The sequence below is a fragment of the Salmo salar genome, chromosome ssa26, assembly GCF_905237065.1.
Source record: "Salmo salar chromosome ssa26, Ssal_v3.1, whole genome shotgun sequence".
NCBI lineage: Eukaryota > Metazoa > Chordata > Actinopteri > Salmoniformes > Salmonidae > Salmo > Salmo salar.
This window is the reverse complement of record NC_059467.1, coordinates 55,781,487-55,807,410: the sequence shown is the minus strand read 5'-3', so window position 1 is coordinate 55,807,410 and position 25,924 is coordinate 55,781,487. Positions and strand designations below refer to the sequence as shown.

The 25,924-nt window shown below is 50.2% G+C and overlaps 1 protein-coding gene across 2 annotated transcripts in view; it reads left to right on the top strand.

The window, feature by feature from the left end:
* The window catches only part of pdpr (pyruvate dehydrogenase phosphatase regulatory subunit), a 74,738-nt gene that overhangs the window by 8,488 nt on the left and 40,326 nt on the right, over positions 1-25,924 (top strand). The window contains exons 5-10 of one of the 2 annotated variants that reach the window (XM_045708454.1): positions 4,657-4,820; positions 6,840-6,961; positions 14,245-14,362; positions 20,547-20,696; positions 21,950-22,142; positions 25,604-25,728. In XM_045708454.1, coding sequence (XP_045564410.1) covers positions 4,657-4,820; positions 6,840-6,961; positions 14,245-14,362; positions 20,547-20,696; positions 21,950-22,142; positions 25,604-25,728 — 872 coding nt within the window. Of the gene's footprint in view, positions 1-4,656; positions 4,821-6,839; positions 6,962-14,244; positions 14,363-14,687; positions 14,751-20,546; positions 20,697-21,949; positions 22,143-25,603; positions 25,729-25,924 lie in introns of those variants that run through there. The other variant, XM_045708455.1, reaches the window with a different exon arrangement.

The window sequence follows — 25,924 nt, the reverse complement described above, 5'->3', positions numbered from 1 at the left end:
CTCTCCCTCCTCTCTCTCCTCTCTCCCTCTCTCCTCTCCTCTCCTGCTCCACCTCTCCTCTCCCTCCTCCTCCCTCTCCTCTCCTCCCCTCCTTCCCTCCCTCCTCTCTCTCTCCTCCTCTCTCTCCTCCTCCCTCTCCTCCCTCTCTCTCCTCCCTCTCCTCTCTCCTCTCCCCTCCTCTCTCTCTCTCTCCCTCCTCTCTCTCCTCCCTCTCCTCCTCCCCTCCTCCCTCCTCCTCCTCTCTCCTCCCTCCACTCCCTCCTCCTCTCCTCCCTCCCTCCTCCTCTCCTCTCCCTCTCTCCTTCCTCTCACTCCCTCTCCTCCTCTCTCCTCCTCCCTCTCCTCCTCTCTCTCCTCTCTCTCACTTCCTCTGCCTCTCCTCCTCTCCCCCCTCCTCTCCAACCTCCTCCTCTCTCCTCTCCCCCTCCTCTCTCTCCTCTCTCCTCCGCTCTCTCCTCTCTCTCTCCCCTCCTCTCTCTCTCTCTCCTCTCCTCCTCCTCTCTCCCTCTCCTCTCCCTCTCTCCCTCTCCTCCCTTCTCTCCCTCCTCTCTCCCCCTCCTCCTCTCTCCCTTCCTCCCTCCCTCTCCCCCCTCTCTCCTCCCTCTACTCCTCCTCTCCCCCTCTCTCTCTCCTCTCTCCCCTCCTTCTCTCTCTCCTCCCTCTCCTCCTCCTCTCCTCCTCTCCCCCTCCTCTCTCCCCACCATCTCTCTCTCCTCCTCTCTCCTCCTCTCTCTCCTCTCTCTCTCTCCCCTCCTCTCTCCCTCTCCTCCTCTCTCCCTCCCTCTCCTCCTCCTCTCTCTCCCTTCTCTCCTCCCTCTCCTCCTCTCTCCTCCTCTCTCTCTCTCCCTCATTATATATCTTCTCCCTCCTCTCCCCTCTCCTCTCCTCTCCTCTCCTCCCTCTCTCCCTCTCCCTTCTCCTTCTCTCCTCTCTCCTCGTCTCCCCTCCTGCCTCCTCTCCTCTCTCTCCTCTCTCTCCTCCCTCTCCCCCTCTCTCTCCTCCCTCTCTCCCTCCTCTCCCTCCTCCTCTCTCCTCCTCCCTCTCCTTCTCTCTCCCTCTCCTGCTCCTCTCCTCTCTCCCCTCCTCTCCTCTCTCTCTCTCCCTCCCTCTCCTCCTCCTCTCTCCTCCCCCCTCCCTCCTCTCTCCTCTCCTCCTCCTCTCCCTCCCTCTCCTTTCCCTCCTCCCTCCTCCTCTTCTCTCCTCCCTCCTCCCTCCCTCTCTCTCTCCTCCTCCTCTCTCTCCCCCTCCTCTCCTCCTCCCCTCTCTCCTCTCCACCTCCTCTCCTCTCCTCCTCTCTCTCCTCCTCCTCTCTCCTCTCGCTCTCTATGTTCTCTCACTCATCATCATCGTCTCCATCATCATAATAAAATAATTTCTCCTCATTTATCTTACTTAACTCACCTCCTCTCTCTCCTTCATCTCTCCCTCTCCTCCCTCCTCTCCCTCCCTCTCTATCCCCTCCTCTTTTCCCCCTCTCCTTCTCTCCTCCTCTCCTCCTCCTCTCCTCTCCCTCTCTCATCATCTCCCCTCCTCTCTTCTCTCCTCCCTCTCCTCTCCTCTCTGTCTCTCCTCCTCTATTTCTCTCTCTCCCCTCCTCTCCCCTCCCTCTCTCTCTCTCTCTCCCTCCTCTCCTCCTTCTCTCCTCTCCCTCTCTCTCTCCTCTCCTCTCTCCCCTCCTCTCCTCCTCTCTCTCCTCTCTCTCTCCTCCTCTCTCCCTCTCCTCTCCCTCCCTCTCCCTCATCCTCTCCTCCTCCCCTCTCCCTCTCTCCTCTCTCCTCTCCTCTCCTCCCTCCTCCTCCCTCTCTCCTCCTCCCTCCCCTCTCCCCCTCCTCCTCCTCCCCTCCCTCCCTCCTCCTCCCCCCCCTCCTCCTCCCTCTCCCTCCTCTCTCCTCTCCCCTCCTCTCTCCCTCTCTCTCCTCCCTCTCCCCTCCTCTCTCCCTCCCCCTCTCCCCTCCTCTCTCCTCCCCTCCTCTCCTTCCTCCTCTCCCCCTCTCCTTCTCTCTCCTCCTCTCTCCCTCCCCCTCCTCCTCCCTCCTCCTCTCTCCCCTCCCTCTCTCTCCCTCCTCCCTCTCCCCCCTCTCCTCCTCTCCTCCTCTCCCTCTCTCTCTCTCTCCCTCCTCTTCCCCCTCCACTCTCTCCGCCTCTCTCCCTCTCCCCCCTACCGCTCCTCCTCTCCCCCCTCTCCCCCTCCTCCCCCTCCTCCTCTCCTCTCCCTCCTCTCTCTCTCCCTCCCTCTCTCTCCTCCTCTCCTCCTCCTCTTCCTCCTCCTCCTCCTCCTCCTCCCTCCTCTCCCCCTCTCCCCCTCTCCCTCCCCTCCTCTCCTCTCTCTCCCCTCCTCCTCCTCCTCCCTCCCTCCTCCTCTCCTCCCCCTCCTCCCCCTCCTCCCCTCTCCCTCCCTCTCCCCCTCCCCTCTCCTCCTCCCCCTCCTCTCCTCCCCTCCTCCTCTCCCTCTCCTCTCCTCCTCCCCCCTCTCCTCCCTCTCCTCTCCCTCCTCTCTCCTCCCTCTCCTCCTCCTCTCTCCTCTCCTCCTCCCTCTCCTCCTCTCCCCTCCTCTCCCCTCCTCCTCTCCCCTCTCTCTCTCCTCCTCCTCCTCCTCCTCCCTCTCCCTCCTCCTCCTTCCCTCCTCCTCTCCCCCTCTCTCCTCTCTCATCCTCCTCTCCTCCCTCTCTCCCCTCCTCCCTCTCCCTTCTCCCTCTCCCCCTCTCCTCCTCTCCCTCTCCTCTCTCCCTCCTCTTTCCCTCTCTCCTCCTCTCTCCTCCTCCTTCCCTCCTCTCCCCTCCTCTCTCTCTCCTCCCTCTCTCCTCCTCCTCTCCCCTTCCCCCTCCTCTCTCCCCTCCTTCTCTCCCTCCTCTCTCTCTTCCCTCCTCTCTCCCTCTCTCCTCCTCCTCCTCTCTCCCCTCCCCCCTCCCCCTCCCCCTCTCTCCTCCCTCTCCTCCTCTCCCTCCCCTCCTCCCCCTCTCTCCCCTCCCTCCTCTCTCCCCCCTCCTCCTCCCCCTCCCCCTCCTCCCTCTCCTCCTCCTCCCTCTCTCCTCCCCTCCCTCCTCCTCCTCTCCTCTCCTCTCTTCTCCCCTCCCTCCCTCCTCCTCCTCTCTCCTCTCTCCTCCTCTCCCCTCCTCTCTCCCTCCTCTCTCCCCTCCTCTCCCTCTCCCCTCCTCTCCTCCTCCCTCCTCTCCTCTCTCTCCCCTCCTCCTCCCTCTCCTCTCTCCTCCTCCCTCTCCTCCCCCTCCTCTCTCCTCTCTCCTCCTCCTCTCTCCTCCTCTCTCCTCTCTCCCTCTCCCTCCTCTCCTCCTCCTCCTCCCTCTCTCCTCTCTCCTCCTCTCCTCCTCCTCCTCTCTCTCCTCTCCCTCTCCCTCCTCCCTCTCTCTCCTCTCCCCTCCTCTCTCTCCTCTCTCCTCCTCCTCTCCTCTCCCTCCTCCCTCTCCTCCTCTCCTCTCCTCCCTCTCTCCCTCTCCTCCTCCTCTCCTCTCCCCTCCTCTCCTCCTCTCCCTCCCTCCTCTCCTCTCCTCTCCTCCCTCCTCCCTCCTCCCTCCTCCTCCCTCCTCTCCCTCTCCCTCTCCTCCTCTCTCCTCCTCCCTCCCTCCTCTCTCTCCTCCTCCTCTCTCCTCCTCTCCTCCCTCCCTCCCTCCTCTCTCCTCCTCCTCCTCCCCCTCTCCCTCCTCCTCTCCCCCTCCTCTCCCTCCTCTCCCTCCCTCTCCTCCTCTCTCCCCTCCTCTCCTCCCTCTCCTCTCTCCTCTCCCCTCCTCTCTCCTCTCCCCTCCTCTCCTCCTCCCTCTCCTCCTCCTCTCTCCTCTCCCCTCCTCCCTCTCCCTCTCCTCCTCTCTCTCCTCCTCCCTCTCCTCCTCCCTCTCCTCCTCTCTCTCCTCTCCCTCCTCTCCTCCTCCTCTCCTCCTCCTCTCCCTCCTCCCTCCCCTCCCTCCTCTCCTCTCCTCTCTCTCCTCTCCTCTCCTCCCTCTCTCCCTCCTCCCTCCCTCTCCTCCTCTCCCTCCTCTCTCCTCCTCCTCCTCCTCCTCCTCTCCTCCTCTCTCCTCTCCTCCCTCCTCTCCTCTCCTCTCCTCCTCCTCCTCTCCTCTCCCCTCCTCTCTCCTCTCCTCCTCCTCCCTCCTCCTCTCCTCCTCCCCTCCTCCTCTCCCTCCTCCTCCTCTCTCTCCTCCTCCTCTCCCTCTCCCTCCTCTCTCCTCCTCTCCCTCCTCCTCTCCCTCCTCTCTCCTCCTCTCTCCTCCTCCTCCTCTCCTCCTCCTCCTCTCCTCTCCTCTCTCCTCCTCCCTCTCCTCTCCTCCTCCTCTCTCTCCTCTCTCCTCCTCTCTCCTCTCTCTCTCCTCCCTCCTCCTCCTCCCTCTCCTCTCCTCCTCCTCTCTCCTCCTCTCCTCCTCTCCCTCCTCCTCCTCTCTCCTCCCTCTCCTCTCTCTCCTCCTCTCCTCCTCCTCTCTCCTCTCCCCTCCTCTCCTCCTCCCCCTCTCTCCTCCTCCTTTCTCCTCTCCCCTCCTCTCCTCCCTCTCTCCTCTCCTCCTCCTCCTCTCTCCTCCTCCTCCCTCTCCTCCTCTCCTCCTCCTCCCTCTCCTCCTCTCTCCTCCCCTCTCCTCCTCCTCTCCTCCTCTCTCCTCTCCTCCTCCTCCTCCCCTCCTCCTCTCCTCCTCCTCCTCCTCTCTCCTCTCTCAGTGTGATGGGGATACCCTGTAATGTGATCAAACCCAAAGAGGTGTCCAAGCTCCACCCCCTGGTGAATATTCATGACCTGGTGGGGGCGCTCCACCTACCGGGGGACGCCGTGGTGTCACCGCCTGACGTTAATCACGCCCTCGCCACGGCAGCGGCCGGACACGGTGAGACAGTAAAACCAAGGATGGACTATTGTTAGACTTGCAAACCTAAAGATTCACAGGTTTTTCCAGAAATCCTGATTGGATGATTCCAGATGTCCTGCTTGTTCCGTCCTGATTCGGGGGAATTTTCTGTAGTGGAGGTTTCAACAGGAAGTTAGAACCATGTGATATCGCCATCAGTTAGGATGTAATGATGCCAGAAGGCAAGGCTTCTGCAGGGAAGGGCCAGGCAGAGGGAGTTAGTTAGTTCCCATGGGGCATCTCTTTGGCTAATTTAACATCCTGGTACTCCAGTCAAACTGCCGGGGAACTACACATAGTGTTTGTAATGTTTGATCACATTGTACCGTTCTACATGAATACATCTACAGTTGAAGTGGGAGGTTTACATGCACTTAGGTTGGAGTCATTAAAACTCATTTTTTCAACCACTCCACACATTTCTTGTTAACAAACTATAGTTTTGGCAAGTCTGTTAGGACATCTACTTTGTGCATGACACAAGTCATTTTTCCAACAATTGATGACAGATGATTTCACTTATAAATTCACTGTATCACAATTCTAGTGGGTCAGAAGTTTACATACACTAAGTTGACTGTGCCTTTAAACAGCTTGGAAAATTCCAGAAAATTATGTCATGGCTTTAGAAGCTTCTGATAGGCTAATTGACATAATTTGAGTCAATTGGAGGTGTACGTGTGGATGTATTTCAAGGCCTACCTTCAAACTCAGTGCTTCTTTGCTTGACATCATGGGAAAATCAAAAGAAATCAGCCAAGACCTCATAATTGTAGACCTCCACAAGTCTGGTTCATCCTTGGGAGCAATTTCCAAACGCCTGAATGTACCACGTTCATCTGTACAAACAATAGTATGCAAGTATTAACACCATGGGACCACGCAGCCGTCATACCGCTCAGGAAGGAGACGCGTTCTGTCTCCTAGAGGTGAACGTACTTTGGTGCGAAAAGTGCAAATCAATCCCAGAACAACAGCAAAGGACCTTGTGAAGATGCTGGAGGAAACAGGTACAAAAGTATCTACATCCACAGTAAAATGAGTCCTATATCGACATAACCTGAAAGGCAGCTCAGCAAGGAAGAAGCCACTGCTCCAAAACCACCATAAAAAAGCCAGACTATGGTTTGCAACTGCACATGGGGACAAAGATCGTACTTTTTGGAGAAATGTCCTCTTGTCTGATGAAACAAACATAGAACTGTTTGGCCATAATGACCATCGTTATGTTTGGAGGAAAAAGGAGGCTTGCAAGCCGAAGAACACCATCCCAACCGTGAAGCACGGGGGTGGCAGCATCATGTTGTGGGGGTGCTTTGCTGCAGGAGGGACTGGTCCACTTCATAAAATAGATGGCATCATGAGGATGGAAAATTATGTGGATATATTGAAGCAACATCTCAAGACATCAGTCAGGAAGTTAAAGCTTGGTCGCAAATGGGTCTTCCAAATGGACAATGACCCCAAGCACACTTCCAAAGTTGTGACAAAATGGCTTAAGGACAACAAAGTCAAGGTATTGGAGTGGCCATCACAAAGCCCTGACCTCAATCCTATAGAACATTTGTGGGCAGAACTGAAAAGGCGTGTGCGAGCAAGGAGGTCTACAAACCTGACTCAGTTACACCAGCTCTCTCAGGAGGAATGGGTAAAAATTCACCCAACTTATTGTGGGAAGGTTGTGTAAGGCTACCCGAAACACTTGAACCAAGTTAAACAATTTAAAGGCAATGCTACCAAATACTAATTGAGTGTATGTAAACTTCTGACCCACTGGGAATGTGATGAAAGAAATTAAAGCTGAAATAAATAATTCTCTCTACTATTATTCTGACATTTCACATTCTTAAAATAAAGTGGTGATCCTAACTGACCTAAGACAGGGAATCTTTACTCGGATTAAATATCAGGAATTATGAAAAACTGAGTTTAAATGTATTTGGTTAAGGTGTATGTAAACTTCTGACTTGGACCGTCTGCCCTGTTCTGATCCTCCAGGAGTGCAGATCCACGAGCGCACCACAGTTAACCATGTGATGATGGACAAGGGACATGTGACAGCGGTGGAGACGGACAGAGGAGCCATCGAGTGTGAATACTTTGTCAACTGTGCAGGACAGGTGAATCTCTACCCATTGTGTGTGTGTGTGTGTGTGTGTGTGTGTGTGTGTGTGTGTGTGTGTGTGTGTGTGTGTGTGTGTGTGTGTGTGTGAGAGAGACTGTAAATGACTTGGGGTCTCTCTCTCTCTCCACTAGTCTTTAACACTGTGCTAGACAGCTCTCTTCAGCCCAACTGATCTATAAGGTTTCATAGCGCATTATGAATGATAGGATGCATCCTATTTAGTGCACTAGAATAAGGAACCATTTGGGACACATACATGCTGTATAGGAGCTGGACAAGACCAGTGTTGTAACTACAGTGAGGGGAAAAAAGTATTTGATCCCCTGCTGATTTTGTACGTTTGCCCACTGATAAAGAAATGATCAGTCTATAATTTTAATGGTAGGTTTATTTGAACAGTGAGAGACAGAATAACAACAAAAATATCCAGAAAAACACATGTCAAAAATGTTATAAAATGATTTGCATTTTAATGAGGGAAATAAGTATTTGACCCCTCTGCAAAACCCTTGTTGGCAATCACAGAGGTCAGATGTTTCTTGTAGTTGGCCACCAGGTTTGCACACATCTCAGGAGGGATTTTGTCCCACTCCTCTTTGCAGATCTTCTTCAAGTCATTAAGGTTTCGAGGCTGACGTTTAGCAACTCGAACCTTCAGCTCCCTCCACAGATGTTCTATGGGATTAAGGTCTGGAGACTGGCTAGGCCACTCCAGGACCTTAATGTGCTTCTTCTTGAGCCACTCCTTTGTTGCCTTGGCCGTGTGTTTTGGGTCATTGTCATGCTGGAATACCCATCCACGACCCATTTTCAATGCCCCTGGCTGAGGTTCTCACCCAAGATTTGACGGTACATGGCCCCGTCCATCGTCCCTTTGATGCGGTGAAGTTGTCCTGTCCCCTTAGCAGAAAAACACCCCCAAAGCATAATGTTTCCACCTCCATGTTTGACGGTGGGGATGGTGTTCTTGGGGTCATAGGCAGCATTCCTTCTCCTCCAAACACGGCGAGTTGAGTTGATGTCAAAGAGCTCCATTTTGGTCTCATCTGACCACAACACTTTCACCAGTTGTCCTCTGAGTCATTCAGATGTTCATTGGCAGACTTCAGACGGGCATGTATATGTACATTTACATTTAAGTCATTTAGCAGACGCTCTTATCCAGAGCGACTTACAAATTGGTGCATTCACCTTATGATATCCAGTGGAACAACCACTTTACAATAGTGCATCTAAATCATTTAGCGGGGGGGGGTTAGAAGGATTACTTTATCCTATCCCAGGTATTCCTTGAAGAGGTGGGGTTTCAGGTGTCTCCGGAAGGTGGTGATTGACTCCGCTGTCCTGGCGTCGTGAGGGAGCTTGTTCCACCATTGGGGTGCCAGAGCAGCGAACAGTTTTGACTGGGCTGAGCGGGAACTGTGCTTCCTCAGAGGTAGGGAGGCGAGCAGGCCAGAGGTGGATGAACGCAGTGCCCTTGTTTGGGTGTAGGGCCTGATGAGAGCCTGAAGGTACGGAGGTGCCGTTCCCCTCACAGCTCCGTAGGCAAGCACCATGGTCTTGTAGCGGATGCGAGCTTCAACTGGAAGCCAGTGGAGAGAGCGGAGGAGCGGGGTGACGTGAGAGAACTTGGGAAGGTTGAACACCAGACGGGCTGCGGCGTTCTGGATGAGTTGTAGGGGTTTAATGGCACAGGCAGGGAGCCCAGCCAACAGCGAGTTGCAGTAATCCAGACGGGAGATGACAAGTGCCTGGATTAGGACCTGCGCCGCTTCCTGTGTGAGGCAGGGTCGTACTCTGCGAATGTTGTAGAGCATGAACCTACAGGATCGGGTCACCGCCTTGATGTTAGTGGAGAACGACAGGGTGTTGTCCAGGGTCACGCCAAGGTTCTTAGCACTCTGGGAGGAGGACACAAGGGAGTTGTCAACCGTGATGGCGAGATCATGGAACGGGCAGTCCTTCCCCGGGAGGAAGAGCAGCTCCGTCTTGCCGAGGTTCAGCTTGAGGTGGTGATCCGTCCTCCACACTGATATGTCTGCCAGACATGCAGAGATGCGATTCGCCACCTGGTTATCAGAAGGGGGAAAGGAGAAGATTAATTGTGTGTCGTCTGCATAGCAATGATAGGAGAGACCATGTGAGGATATGACAGAGCCAAGTGACTTGGTGTATAGCGAGAATAGGAGAGGGCCTAGAACAGAGCCCTGGGGGACACCAGTGGTGAGAGCACGTGGTGCGGAGACAGATTCTCGCCACGCCACCTGGTAGGAGCGACCTGTCAGGTAGGACGCAATCCAAGCGTGGGCCGCGCCGGAGATGCCCAACTCGGAGAGGGTGGAGAGGAGGATCTGATGGTTCACAGTATCAAAGGCAGCAGATAGGTCTAGGAGGATGAGAGCAGAGGAGAGAGAGTTAGCTTTAGCAGTGCGGAGAGCCTCCGTGACACAGAGAAGAGCAGTCTCAGTTGAATGACCAGTCTTGAAACCTGACTGATTTGGATCAAGAAGGTCATTCTGAGAGAGATAGCAGGAGAGCTGGCCAAGGACGGCACGTTCAAGAGTTTTGGAGAGAAAAGAAAGAAGGGATACTGGTCTGTAGTTGTTGACATCGGAGGGATCGAGTGTAGGTTTTTTCAGAAGGGGTGCAACTCTCGCTCTCTTGAAGACGGAAGGAACGTAGCCAGCGGTCAAGGATGAGTTTATGAGCGAGGTGAGGTAAGGGAGAAGGTCTCTGGAAATGGTCTGGAGAAGAGAGGAGGGAATGGGGTCAAGCGGGCAGGTTGTTGGGCGGCCGGCCGTCACAAGACGCGAGATTTCATCTGGAGAGAGGGGGGAGAAAGAGGTCAAAGCACAGGGTAGGGCAGTGTGAGCAGGACCAGCGGTGTCGTTTGACTTAGCAAACGAGGATCGGATGTCGTCGACCTTCTTTTCAAAATGGTTGACGAAGTCATCCGCAGAGAGGGGGGAGGGGGAGGAGGATTCAGGAGGGAGGAGAAGGTGGCAAAGAGCTTCCAAGGGTTAGAGGCAGATGCTTGGAATTTAGAGTGGTAGAAAGTGGCTTTAGCAGCAGAGACAGAAGAGGAAAATGTAGAGAGGAGGGAGTGAAAGGATGCCAGGTCCGCAGGGAGGCGAGTTTTCCTCCATTTCCGCTCGGCTGCCCGGAGCCCTGTTCTGTGAGCTCGTAATGAGTCGTTGAGCCACGGAGCAGGAGGGGAGGACCGAGCCGGCCTGGAGGATAGGGGACATAGAGAATCAAAGGATGCAGAAAGGGAGGAGAGGAGGGTTGAGGAGGCAGAATCAGGAGATAGGTTGGAGAAGGTTTGAGCAGAGGGAAGAGATGATAGGATGGAAGAGGAGAGAGCGAAGGTTGGGACGGCGCAATACCATCCGTGTAGGGGCAGAGTGAGAAGTGTTGGATGAGAGCGAGAGGGAAAAGGATACAAGGTAGTGGTCGGAGACTTGGAGGGGAGTTGCAATGAGATTAGTGGAAGAACAGCATCTAGTAAAGATGAGGTCAAGCGTATTGCCTGCCTTGTGAGTAGGGGGGGAAGGTGAGAGGGTGAGGTCAAAAGAGGAGAGGAGTGGAAAGAAGGAGGCAGAGAGGAATGAGTCAAAGGTAGACGTGAGGAGGTTAAAGTCACCCAGAACTGTGAGAGGTGAGCCATCCTCAGGAAAGGAACTTATCAAGACGTCAAGCTCATTGATGAACTCTCCAAGAAACCTGGAGGGCGATAAATGATAAGGATGTTAACCTCTATGGGACCGGCGGGACGAATTCGTCCCACCTACGTAACAGCCACTGCCAGCCTGTGGCGCGATTTTCAAAATCTTCAAAATCCTATTACTTCAATTTCTCAAACATATGACTATTTTACAGCCATTTAAAGATAAGACTCTCGTTAATCTAACCACACTGTCCGATTTCAAAAAGGCTTTACAACGAAAGCAAAACATTAGATTATGTCAGCAGAGTACCAAGCCAGAAATAATCAGACACCCATTTTTCAAGCCAGCATATAATGTCACCAAAACCCAGAAGACAGCTAAATGCAGCACTCACCTTTGATGATCTTCATCAGATGACAACCCTAGGACATTATGTTATACAATACATGCATGTTTTGTTCAATCAAGTTCATATTTATATCAAAAACCAGCTTTTACATTAGCATGTGACGTTCAGAACTAGCATACCCCCGCAAACTTACGGGGAATTCGCTAACATTTTACTAAATTACTCACGATAAACGTTCACAAAAAGCATAACAATTATTTTAAGAATTATAGATACAGACCTCCTCTATGCACTCGATATGTCCGATTTTAAAATAGCTTTTTGGTGAAAGCACATTTTGCAATATTCTAAGTACATAGCCCAGGCATCACGGGCTCGCTTATTTAGACACCCGGCAAGTTTAGCACTCACCATAATCATATTTACTATTATAAAAATGTCATTACCTTTTGTTGTCTTCGTCAGAATGCACACCCAGGACGTCTACTTCAATAACAAATGTTGGTTTGGTCCAAAATAATCCATCGTTATATCCGAATAGCGGCGTTTTGTTCGATGCGTTCCAGACACTATCCGAAATAGTAAAGAAGTGTCACGCGCTTGGCGCAATTCCTGACAATAAAATTCAAAGTATTCCATTGCCGTACGTCGAAGCATGTCAACCGCTGTTTAAAATCAATTTTTACGTCATTTTTCTCGTAGAAAAGCGATAATATTCCGACAGGGAATCTCCTTTTCGGCAAACAGAGGAAAAAATCCCAAAGGCGGGGCGGTCGGGGTCACGCGCATAAGCTAGTGTCTCTTGATGGGCCACTTGAGAAAGGCGATAATGTGTTTCAGCCTGGGGCTGGAATGACGACATTCTCTTTTTCCCGGGCTCTGAGAGCCTATGGACGACGTGGGAAGTGTCACGTTAGAGCAGAGATCCTTAGTAAATGATAGAGATGGCAAAGAAGTTCCAGAAATGGTCAGACAGGCCACTTCCTGTAAAGGAATCTCTCAGGTTTTGACCTGCCATTTGAGTTCTGTTATACTCACAGACACCATTCAAACAGTTTTAGAAAATTTAGGGTGTTTTCTATCCATATGTAATAAGTATATGCATATTCTAGTTACTGAGTAGGAGTGGTAACCAGATTAAATCGGGTATGTTTTTTTATCCAGCCGTGTCAATGCTGCCCCCTAGCCCTAACAGGTTAAGCTTGAAAGGGCTGGTAACTGTGACAGCATGGAATTCAAATGAGGAGATAGACAGATGGGTCAGGGGAGAAAGAGAAAATGTCCACTTGGGAGAGATGAGGATTCCAGTGCCACCACCCCGCTGGCCAGATGCTCTCGGGGTATGCGAGAACACGTGGGCAGATGAGGACAGAGCAGTAGGAGTAGCAGTGTTATCTATGGTAATCCATGTTTCCGTCAGCGCCAGGAAGTCTAGGGACTGGAGGGTAGCATAGGCTGAGATGAACTCTGCCTTGTTGGCCGCAGACCGGCAGTTCCAGAGGCTGCCGGAGACCTGGAACTCCACGTGGGTCGTGCGCGCTGGGACCACCAGGTTAGAGTGGCAGCGGCCACGCGGTGTGAAGCGTTTGCGTGGCCTGTGCAGAGGGGAGAGAACAGGGATAGACAGACACATAGTTGACAGGCTACAGAAGAGGCTACGCTAATGCAAAGGAGGTTGGAATGACAAGTGGACTACACGTCTCGAATGTTCAGAAAGTTAAGCTTACGTTGCAAAAATCTTATTGACAAAAATGACGAAAATGATACAGTACTGCTGGCTGGTGGAGTAGGCTAGCTAGCAGTGGCTGCGTTGTTGACTTTGTTTGAACGTTTAGCTGGCTAGGTAACCTCGATAGTTTCAGTACTACACCTTATCATGATACAAAAGCAACTATGTAGCTAGCTAACATAACACTAATCAAGACGTTCCTTTGTAATGTATTTAGTTTCTACAATGCTGCTCGTCGGTAATAGTTGGCTAGGTTTGGAAAAATGGTGTCGCGGGGGACGAAAATAGCTGGCTAGCTAACCTCGATAATTACTCTAAACTACACAATTATCAAACTATGACAAAGACAACTATGTAGCGAGCTAACACTGCACTAGTCAAATTGTTCCGTTGTAATATAATAGTTTCTACAGTGCTGCTAGTCAGTAGAAGTTGGCTAGTTGGCTAGCTAGCAGTGTTGACTAAGTTAGGAGGACGAAAACAGCTGGCTAGCTAACCTCGATAATTACTCTAATTACTCTAAACTACACAATTATCTTTGATACAAAGACGGCTATGTAGCTAGCTAAGAAAAATTGCTCTGATCAAACAAATCAAGCCGTTGTAATGAAATGTAATATTACCTGCGGAGCGAAGCGAAGTGCGACTACTCGCTCCAAACACAGAGCAGGGGGACCTTGCGGGCGCTGCAGGATTTCAGTCCTTCACGGCGTAGTGTGTTACCAATTGTTTTCTTGGTGACTCTGGTCCCAGCTGCCTTGAGATCATTGACAAGATCCTCCCGTGTAGTTCTGGGCTGATTCCTCACCGTTCTCATGATCATTGCAACTCCACGAGGTGAGATCTTGCATGGAGTCCCAGGCCGAGGGATATTGACAGTTCTTTTGTGTTTCTTCCATTTGCGAATAATCGCACCAAATGTTGTCACCTTCTCACCAAGCTGCTTGGCGATGGTCTTGTAGCCCATTCCAGCCTTCTGTAGGTCTACAATCTTGTCCCTGACATCCTTGGAGAGCTCTTTGGTCTTGGCCATGGTGGAGAGTTTGGAATCTGATTGATTGATTGCTTCTGTGGACATGTGTCTTTTATACAGGCAACAAACTGAGATTAGGAGCACTCCCTTTAAGAGTGTGCTCCTAATCTCAGCTCGTTACCTGTATAAAAGACACCTGGTAGCCAGAAATCTTTCTGATTGAGAGGGGGTCAAATACTTATTTCCCTCATTAAAATGCAAATCAATTTATAACATTTTTGACATGCGTTTTTCTGGATATTTTTGTTGTTATTCTGTCTCTCACTGTTCAAATAAACCTACCATTAAAATGATAGACTGATCCTTTCTTTGTCAGTGGGCAAACGTACAAAATCAGCAGGGGATCAAATACTTTTTTCCCTCCTCACTGTAGCTGTCTCTGATGGAGCTGGGCCAGGCCAGTGAGACCAAGGTGTCTGTTCCTCTAGTAGTGTGCATATCATAGGGGGGTTATGAATGCTATATTATGTGTTATAACTGTCCTATGTATGTTCCTCAGTGGGCGTATGAGCTGGGCCAGGCCAGTGAGACCAAGGTGTCTGTTCCTCTCCATGGATGTGAACACTTCTACCTCCTCTCCAAGCCTCTAGCAGAGCCGCTACCGCCCAGCACCCCAGGTGAGACTACCTGCTCTCAGAGCCGCTACCGCCCAGCACCCCAGGTGAGACTACCTGCTCTCAGAGCCGCTACCGCCCAATACCCCAGGTGAGACTACCTGCTCTCAGAGCCTCTACCGCCCAGCACCCCAGGTGAGACTACCTCCTCTCAGAGCCTCTAGCAGAGCCTCTACCGCCCAGCACCCCAGGTGAGACTACCTCCTCTCAGAGCCTCTACCGCCCAGCACCCCAGGTGAGACTACCTCCTCTCAGAGCCTCTAGCAGAGCCGCTACCGCCCAGCACCCCAGGTGAGACTACCTGCTCTCAGAGCCTCTACCGCCCAGCACCCCAGGTGAGACTACCTCCTCTCAGAGCCTCTAGCAGAGCCGCTACCGCCCAGCACCCCAGGTGAGACTACCTCCTCTACCGCCCAGCACCCCAGGTGAGACTACCTGCTCTCAGAGCCTCTACCGCCCAGCACCCCAGGTGAGACTACCTGCTCTCAGAGCCCAGCACCCCAGGTGAGACTACCTCCTCTACCGCCCAGCACCCCAGGTGAGACTACCTCCTCTACAGCCCAGAACCCCAGGTGAGACTACCTCCTCTACAGCCCAGAACCCCAGGTGAGACTACCTCCTCTACAGCCCAGCACCCCAGGTGAGACTACCTCCTCTACAGCCCAGCACCCCAGGTGAGACTACCTCCTCTCAGAGCCTCTACCGCCCAGCACCCCAGGTGAGACTACCTCCTCTACAGCCCAGAACCCCAGGTGAGACTACCTGCTCTCAGAGCCCACCACCCCAGGTGAGACTACCTGCTCTCAGAGCCTCTACGGCCCAGAACCCCAGGTGAGACTACCTGCTCTCAGAGCCCACCACCCCAGGTGAGACTACCTGCTCTCAGAGCCCAGCACCCCAGGTGAGACTACCTCCTCTACAGCCCAGCACCCCAGGTGAGACTACCTCCTCTACAGCCCAGAACCCCAGGTGAGACTACCTGCTCTACAGCCCAGAATCCCAGGTGAGACTACCTGCTCTACAGCCCAGCACCCCAGGTGAGACTACCTCCTCTACAGCCCAGAACCCCAGGTGAGACTACCTCCTCTACAGCCCAGAATCCCAGGTGAGACTACCTGCTCTACAGCCCAGAACCCCAGGTGAGACTACCTGCTCTCAGAGCCTCTACAGCCCAGCACCCCAGGTGAGACTACCTGCTCTACAGCCCAGAACCCCAGGTGAGACTACCTGCTCTCAGAGCCTCTACGGCCCAGAACCCCAGGTGAGACTACCTCCTCTACAGCCCAGAACCCCAGGTGAGACTACCTGCTCTCAGAGCCCAGTACCCCAGGTGAGACTACCTGCTCTACAGCCCAGCACCCCAGGTGAGACTACCTCCTCTACAGCCCAGAACCCCAGGTGAGACTACCTGCTCTACAGCCCAGAACCCCAGGTGAGACTACCTGCTCTACAGCCCAGAACCCCAGGTGAGACTACCTGCTCTACAGCCCAGAACCCCAGGTGAGACTACCTGCTCTACAGCCCAGAACCCCAGGTGAGACTACCTGCTCTACAGCCCAGAACCCCAGGTGAGACTACCTGCTCTACAGCCCAGCACCCCAGGTGAGACTACCTGCTCTCAGAGCCTCTACAGCCCAGCACCCCAGGTGAGACTACCTGCTCTACAGCCCAGAACCCCAGGTGAGACTACCTGCTTTACAGCCCAGAACCCCAGGTGAGACTACCTGCTCTCAGAGCCCAGAACCCCAGGTGAGACTACCTGCTCTACAGCCCAGAACCCCAGGTGAGACTACCTGCTCTCAGAGCCCAGAACCCCAGGTGAGACTACCTGCTTTACAGCCCAGAACCCCAGGTGAGACTACCTGCTTTACAGCCCAGAACCCCAGGTGAGACTACCTGCTCTCAGAGCCCAGAACCCCAGGTGAGACTACCTGCTCTACAGCCCAGAACCCCAGGTGAGACTACCTGCTCTCAGAGCCCAGAACCCCAGGTGAGACTACCTGCTCTCAGAGCCCAGAACCCCAGGTGAGACTACCTGCTCTCAGAGCCCAGAACCCCAGGTGAGACTACCTGCTCTACAGCCCAGAACCCCAGGTGAGACTACCTGCTCTCAGAGCCCAGAACCCCAGGTGAGACTACCTGCTCTACAGCCCAGAACCCCAGGTGAGACTACCTGCTCTACAGTTTTTTACTTTGCTTGTAAAATAATCCACATATGGTTTCTTCAAGGAGTTAGAGCTGGTTCCGTTCAGTCCAGAAGGTGTTGAGAGACTAGCTGTAATATGGCTGAACCAGCGATGGGTTTAGGATTCTGTCCTTCACCCAGTTCAATGTAACAGTGATGGGTTTAGGATACTGTCCTTCACCCAGTTCAATGTAACAGTGATGGGTTTAGGATACTGTCCTTCACCCAGTTCAATGTAACAGCGATGGGTTTAGGATACTGTCCTTCACCCAGTTCAATGTAACAGTGATGGGTTTAGGATACTGTCCTTCACCCAGTTCAATGTAACAGCGATGGGTTTAGGATACTGTCCTTCACCCAGTTCAATGTAACAGTGATGGGTTTAGGATACTGTCCTTCACCCAGTTCAATGTAACAGTGATGGGTTTAGGATACTGTCATTCACCCAGTTCAATGTAACAGTGATGGGTTTAGGATACTGTCCTTCATATCCCCAGTTCAATGTAACAGTGATGGGTTTAGGATACTGTCCTTCACCCAGTTCAATGTAACAGTGATGGGTTTAGGATACTGTCCTTCACCCAGTTCAATGTAACAGTGATGGGTTTAGGATACTGTCATTCACCCAGTTCAATGTAACAGTGATGGGTTTAGGATACTGTCCTTCATATTCTCCCAGTTCAATGTAACAGTGATGGGTTTAGGATACTGTCCTTCACCCAGTTCAATGTAACAGCGATGGGTTTAGGATTCTGTCCTTCACCCAGTTCAATGTAACAGTGATGGGTTTAGGATACTGTCATTCACCCAGTTCAATGTAACAGTGATGGGTTTAGGATACTGTCCTTCATATTCTCCCAGTTCAATGTAACAGTGATGGGTTTAGGATACTGTCCTTCACCCAGTTCAATGTAACAGCGATGGGTTTAGGATACTGTCCTTCACCCAGTTCAATGTAACAGTGATGGGTTTAGGATACTGTCCTTCATATTCATCCAGTTCAATGTAACAGTGATGGGTTTAGGATACTGTCATTCACCCAGTTCAATGTAACAGCGATGGGTTTAGGATACTGTCCTTCACCCAGTTCAATGTAACAGCGATGGGTTTAGGATACTGTCATTCACCCAGTTCAATGTAACAGCGATGGGTTTAGGATACTGTCATTCACCCAGTTCAATATAACAGTGATGGGTTTAGGATACTGTCCTTCACCCAGCTCAATGTAACAGTGATGGGTTTAGGATACTGGTCCTTCACCCAGTTCAATGTAACAGTGATGGGTTTAGGATACTGTCCTTCACCCAGTTCAATGTAACAGCGATGGGTTTAGGATACTGTCATTCACCCAGTTCAATGTAACAGTGATGGGTTTAGGATACTGTCCTTCATATTCTCCCAGTTCAATGTAACAGTGATGGGTTTAGGATACTGTCCTTCACCCAGTTCAATGTAACAGCGATGGGTTTAGGATACTGTCCTTCACCCAGTTCAATGTAACAGTGATGGGTTTAGGATACTGTCCTTCACCCAGTTCAATGTAACAGTGATGGGTTTAGGATACTGTCCTTCATATTCACCCAGTTCAATGTAACAGTGATGGGTTTAGGATACTGTCCTTCACCCAGTTCAATGTAACAGTGATGGGTTTAGGATACTGTCCTTCATATTCATCCAGTTCAATGTAACAGTGATGGGTTTAGGATACTGTCCTTCACCCAGTTCAATGTAACAGCGATGGGTTTAGGATACTGTCATTCACCCAGTTCAATGTAACAGCGATGGGTTTAGGATACTGTCATTCACCCAGTTCAATGTAACAGTGATGGGTTTAGGATACTGTCTTTCACCCAGTTCAATGTAACAGCGATGGGTTTAGGATACTACATGATACTAGAATGTTCTCTTTCAACCATCCTGAGGCCTGTGAGTGTTTTACAACGTAGGGGCACAGGTCCAGTGAATTTGGAGTAGTCAAGGTGACAGATAATCAAATGTATTTATAAAGCCCTTCTTACATCAGCTGATATCTCAAAGTGCTGTACAGAAACCCAGCCTAAAACCCCAAACAGCAAGCAATGCAGGTGTAGAAGCACGGTGGCTAGGAAAAACTCCCTAGAAAGGCCGAAACCTAGAGAGGAACCAGGCTATGAGGGGTGGCCAGTCCTCTTCTGGCTGTGCCGGGTGGAGATTATAACAGATAATGACCCATTCAATACCACCTTGCACACTCTTTCCTGCATCTATCTGATCTACGGTGTCATCATTAGTCCCAACAGTTTCAAAAGAGAGTTTCTATTGGACAAATCCAGGAATGTTCATCCCTGTTTTTGTTCCGTTTTAAGAAATGTTTTTCATCAGAATCGGCAGAATGAATATACCCCTGATCACACACTAACACAGTTCACTTTCATAGCAGCCACGTACAAACAGCATGATCACTTTAATAGCAGCCACATACAAACAGCATGATCACTTTGCTCGTTGTAGAATTCCTTCTCGCATCTACGCACTCTCCTCCTCAACGTTTCCCTTCGCTTGCAGACTTCAGTGCACCACATCAGTTGTCTGTGACCAGGCGAAGAAACCTTTCCGAGCCAAACCTTCATATGATAACCGCTACGCACAGCCTACATCGTTGTCACCATATTAGCTGACGTCATAGCTAGTCAACATGGCTACTAGAACTAACGCGTTAGTAAACCCGCTACAATCATGCAGGTCAGTCAGCAAGCAGTTTAGCAGTTACACCGGCGGGCCCCGTTGGAAATAAATTAATAGAACCAAAAGCTCACCTTGACTTGGCATTGGATAGTTCCAGTGTTGGATAGCCATAGCCAGCTAGCTAACAATAGTATCTCTCTTTGTTTGAATAGGCTAATCTAGCTAGCTGCATTCGCTAGCTGTGTACGTGAAAAAAAAATACAGACAAATATAGCAAGCTCTCTCTCTCTCTCTCTCTCTCTCTTGCTTTTCCTTAATTTTTGAAGAAATTCATTTGAAAACTGTTCAACTATTGTCTGTCTCTCTCTTAAGTCAACTACTCACCACGTTTTATACACTGCAGTGCTAGCTAGCTGTAGCTTATACTTTCAGTACTAGATTCATTCTCTGATCCTTTGATTGGGTGGACAACATGTCAGGGTCATGCTGCAAGAGCTCTGATAGGTTGGAGAACATCCTCCGCAAGTTGTCATAATCACTGTGTAAGTCTATGGAAGTGGGTGAGAACCACGAGCCTCCTAGGTTTTGTGTAGAAGTCAATGTGCCCAGAGGAGGACGGAAACTAGCTGTCCTCCGGCTACACCGTGGTGCTGTTGAGGCTACTGTAGACCTTCATTGCAAAACAGTGTTTTTTTATCAATGATTTGGTAACATACAAATATTTTTTTGTGTAGTTTTATCTAAATGGGATAACTTTTTTTATTTTTTTTAATGAAATTCTCTGAGGAGGATTGTCCTCCCCTTCCTCCTCAGAGGAGCCTCCACTGGCCTGAACTCTGTCCTGTCTGGTGGTCAGGGTGTGTTGTAATCAGGGCTCTAAAGTGTGACCAATAATGGTCGCATATGCAACAAAATATGTTTGCTGTGAAACCAGGAGTTTTATTTTGGGAGGACTGTGTGACTATATATGAAGAAGAAAAGTAAATCTCCCAGCGAATTGTTTTAATGAGGCTTTGCTGTACACATCAAGGGTCAGGGGTCAGACTGTATCTCTGTGCGTTCTCTCTCTCTCTCTAGTGGTGACAGATCCAACCATATCCATGTGGGGTCAAGGGTCAGGGGTCAGACTGTATCTCTGTGTGTTCTCTCTCTCTCTCTAGTGGTGACAGATCCAACCATATCCATGTGGGGTCAGGGGTCAGGGGTTAGACTGTGTTGTAACTGTGTATCTCTGTGTGTTCTCTCTCTCTCTAGTGGTGACAGATCCAACCATATCCATGTGGGGTCAGGGGTCCTGTCTGTGTTGTAACTGTGTATCTCTGTGTGTTCTCTCTCTAGTGGTGATAGATATGGATGGGAGGATCTATGTGAGAGCGTGGCAGGGAGGGGTCCTGTCTGGAGGATTTGAGAAGAACCCTAAACCCATTTTCACCGAGGGACGTAATCAGCTGGAGATACAGAACATGCAGGAGGACTGGGACCACTTCGGTGAGAGACTGGGGCTGATTTATGTACAACGGAACCCTGTTCCGTTTACGTTGCCACGGCTACTGTAGAACATGGGATTCCATTTAGCAGACGTTTTACCAACTGAGTCACACATTCTAGAATGGGTTGGCCCCAGTGGGAATCGAACCCATGATGTTGCCACCACATTCTAGAATGGGTTGGCCCCAGTGGGAATCGAACCCATGATGTTGCCACCACATTCTAGAATGGGTTGGCCCCAGTGGGAATCGAACCCATGATGTTGCCACCACATTCTAGAATGGGTTGGCCCCAGTGGGAATCGAACCCATGATGTTGCCACCACATTCTAGAATGGGTTGGCCCCAGTGGGAATCGAACCCATGATGTTGCCACCACATTCTAGAATGGGTTGGCCCCAGTGGGAATCGAACCCATGATGTTGCCACCACATTCTAGAATGGGTTGGCCCCAGTGGGAATCGAACCCATGATGTTGCCACCACATTCTAGAATGGGTTGGCCCCAGTGGGAATCGAACCCATGATGTTGCCACCACATTCTAGAATGGGTTGGCCCCAGTGGGAATCGAACCCATGATGTTGCCACCACATTCTAGAATGGGTTGGCCCCAGTGGGAATCGAACCCATGATGTTGCCACCACATTCTAGAATGGGTTGGCCCCAGTGGGAATCGAACCCATGATGTTGCCACCACATTCTAGAATGGGTTGGCCCCAGTGGGAATCGAACCCGTATATACTGTGTTTATACCGTGTTTATACTGTGTTTATACTGGTTATATATTGTGTTTATACTGGTTATATACTGGTTATATATTGTGTTTATACTGGTTATACTGTGTTTATACTGTGTTTATACTGTGTTTATACTGTGTTTATACTGGTTATATACTGTGTTTATACTGTGTTTATACTGTTTATACTGTGTTTATACTGGTTATATACTGTGTTTATACTGTGTTTATACTGTTTATACTGGTTATATACTGGTTATATACTGTGTTTATACTGTTTATACTGTGTTTATACTGGTTATATACTGTGTTTATACTGGTTATATACTGTTTATACTGTGTTTATACTGGTATATATTGTGTTTATACTGGTATATTCTGTGTTTATTCTGTGTTTATATACTGTGTTTATATACTGTGTTTATACTGTGTTTTTATACTGTGTGATTATAAACCGTAGTAACTGACCGGTCCGTAGTATCTCAGCCTAACCCCCTCTCTCACCCTCCCCCCTGTAGAGCCCATGCTGTCGGCCCTGTTGAGGAGGATGCCAGAGCTGGAGGTTTGTGAGATCCAGCAGCTGGTCAACTGTCCCGAGTCGTTCACCCCAGACATGCGCTGTCTGATGGGGGAGACACCGGGCGTGCACGGATACTTCGTCCTGGCTGGAATGAACGCCTCCGGCCTGGCCTTCGCTGGCGGAGCAGGAAAGTAAGAACGACGGGACATTTCCCAGTACATCTACTTTAGGGTTGAAAGTGAGAACGACGGGACATTCCCAGTACATCTACTTTAGGGTTGAAAGTGAGAACGACGGGGCATTCCCAGTACATCTACTTTAGGGTTGAAAGTGAGAACGACGGGACATTTCCCAGTACATCTACTTTAGGGTTGAAAGTGAGAACGACGGGACATTTCCCAGTACATCTACTTTAGGGTTGAAAGTGAGAACGACGGGACATTCCCAGTACATCTACTTTAGGGTTGAAAGTGAGAACGACGGGACATTCCCAGTACATCTACTTTAGGGTTGAAAGTGAGAACGACGGGACATTCCCAGTACATCTACTTTAGGGTTGAAAGTGAGAACGACGGGACATTACATCTACTTTAGGGTTGAAAGTAAGAACGACGGGACATTCCCAGTACATCTACTTTAGGGTTGAAAGTGAGAACGACGGGACATTCCCAGTACATCTACTTTAGGGTTGAAAGTAAGAACGACGGGACATTTCCCAGTACATCTACTTTAGGGTTGAAAGTGAGAACGGCGGGGCATTCCCAGTACATCTACTTTAGGGTTGAAAGTGAGAACGGCGGGACATTCCCAGTACATCTACTTTAGGGTTGAAAGTGAGAACGGCGGGACATTCCCAGTACATCTACTTTAGGGTTGAAAGTGAGAACGACGGGACATTCCCAGTACATCTACTTTAGGGTTGAAAGTGAGAACGGCGGGACATTCCCAGTACATCTACTTTAGGGTTGAAAGTGAGAACGGCGGGGCATTCCCAGTACATCTACTTTAGGGTTGAAAGTGAGAACGACGGGACATTCCCAGTACATCTACTTTAGGGTTGAAAGTGAGAACGACGGGACATTCCCAGTACATCTACTTTAGGGTTGAAAGTGAGAACGGCGGGGCATTCCCAGTACATCTACTTTAGGGTTGAAAGTGAGAACGGCGGGACATTCCCAGTACATCTACTTTAGGGTTGAAAGTGAGAACGGCGGGACATTCCCAGTACATCTACTTTAGGGTTGAAAGTGAGAACGGCGGGACATTCCCAGTACATCTACTTTAGGGTTGAAAGTGAGAACGACGGGACATTCCCAGTACATCTACTTTAGGGTTGAAAGTGAGAACGGCGGGACATTCCCAGTACATCTACTTTAGGGTTGAAAGTGAGAACGACGGGACATTCCCAGTACATCTACTTTAGGGTTGAAAGTGAGAACGACGGGACATTCCCAGTACATCTACTTTAGGGTTGAAAGTGAGAACGACGGGACATTCCCAGTACATCTACTTTAGGGTTGAAAGTGAGAACGACGGGACATTCCCAGTACATCTACTTTAGGGTTGAAAGTGAGAACGACGGGACATTCCCAGTACATCTACTTTAGGGTTGAAAGTGAGAACGACGGGACATTCCCAGTACATCTACTTTAGGGTTGAAAGTGAGAACGACGGGACATTCCCAGTACATCTACTTTAGGGTTGAAAGTGAGAACGACGGGACATTCCCAGTACATCTACTTTAGGGTTGAAAGTGAGAACGACGGGACATTCCCAGTACATCTACTTTAGGGTTGAAAGTAAGAACGACGGGACATTTCCCAGTACATCTACTTTAGGGTTGAAAGTGAGAACGACGGGACATTCCCAGTACATCTACTTTAGGGTTGAAAGTGAGAACGGCGGGACATTCCCAGTACATCTACTTTAGGGTTGAAAGTGAGAACGACGGGACATTCCCAGTACATCTACTTTAGGGTTGAAAGTGAGAACGACGGGACATTCCCAGTACATCTACTTTAGGGTTGAAAGTGAGAACGGCGGGACATTCCCAGTACATCTACTTTAGGGATGTCATGATATGGCATTATTCATATGTTTCATGACAAGCAAACAAAACATGATCATTTAAGCAGTGAATTGTAGACATAGTATCATAGTATTGTAGATATAGTATCTTACTATCGTAGATGTAGTATCATAGTAAGATACTATATCTACGATACTATCATAGATGTAGTATCATAGTATTGTAGATATAGTATCTTACTATCATAGACGTAGTATCATAGTATCGTAGATATAGTATCTTACTATCATAGACGTAGTATCATAGTATCGTAGATATAGTATCTTACTATCATAGATGTAGTATCATAGTATCGTAGATATAGTATCTTACTATCATAGACGTAGTATCATAGTATCGTCCTGTCTGTCAGGGTTAGAGGTTACATCTGTCCTGTCTGTCAGGGCTAGAGGTTACAGCTGTCCTGTCTGTCAGGGTTAGAGGTTACAGCTGTCCTGTCTGTCAGGGCTAGAGGTTACAGCTGTCCTGTCTGTCAGGGTTAGAGGTTACAGCTGTCCTGTCTGTCAGGGCTAGAGGTTACAGCTGTCCTGTCTGTCAGGGTTAGAGGTTACAGCTGTCCTGTCTGTCAGGGCTAGAGGTTACAGCTGTCCTGTCTGTCAGGGCTAGAGGTTACAGCTGTCCTGTCTGTCAGGGCTAGAGGTTACAGCTGTCCTGTCTGTCAGGGTTAGAGGTTACAGCTGTCCTGTCTGTCAGGGTTAGAGGTTACAGCTGTCCTGTCTGTCAGGGCTAGAGTTACAGCTGTCCTGTCTGTTAGGGTTAGAGGTTATATCTGTCCTGTCTGTTAGAGGTTACAGCTGTCCTGTCTGTCAGGGCTAGAGGTTACAGCTGTCCTGTCTGTCAGGGTTAGAGGTTACAGCTGTCCTGTCTGTCAGGGCTAGAGGTTACAGCTGTCCTGTCTGTTAGGGTTAGAGGTTATATCTGTCCTGTCTGTTAGAGGTTACAGCTGTCCTGTCTGTCAGGGCTAGAGGTTACAGCTGTCCTGTCTGTCAGGGTTAGAGGTTATATCTGTCCTGTCTGTTAGGGTTAGAGGTTATATCTGTCCTGTCTGTTAGAGGTTACAGCTGTCCTGTCTGTCAGGGCTAGAGGTTACAGCTGTCCTGTCTGTTAGAGGTTATATCTGTCCTGTCTGTTAGAGGTTACAGCTGTCCTGTCTGTCAGGGTTAGAGGTTATATCTGTCCTGTTTTAGGTATCTGTCCTGTGCTAGAGGTTACAGCTGTCCTGTCTGTTAGAGGTTATATCTGTCCTGTCTGTTAGAGGTTACAGCTGTCCTGTCTGTTAGGGTTAGAGGTTATATCTGTCCTGTCTGTTAGAGGTTATATCTGTCCTGTCTGTTAGAGGTTACAGCTGTCCTGTCTGTCAGGGCTAGAGGTTATGTCTGTTAGGGTTAGAGGTTACAACTGTCCTGTCTGTTAGAGGTTACAGCTGTCCTGTCTGTTAGAGGTTACAGCTGTCCTGTCTGTTAGGGTTAGAGGTTATGTCTGTTAGGGTTAGAGGTTACTCAGGGGTTGGGGTATAGTGTTGTGCTAAATGAACTGGATCAAACCAGTGTTTACCGTCTTCAGGTACCTGGCGGAGTGGATGACGTACGGCTACCCCATGGCTAACGTGTGGCCGCTGGACATCAAACGCTTCGGCAACCTTCAGAGCAGCCGGACTTTCCTCCGACACAGGGTCATGGAGGTCATGCGTGAGTCCTGACCAGAGCAATACACGCAATCACACTCCCTGTTTTTAGTAATGCACGGACTGAATGCTCAGCTTCCTGCTTCGCTCGTATTGGGTACGCTCAAAATGGCCGCCAGTCCAGCCATTTACAGCAACATAGACTTGAATACAGATTACCATTCTAGTAGTTGTATTTCTGTGATACTGACCACATGGTG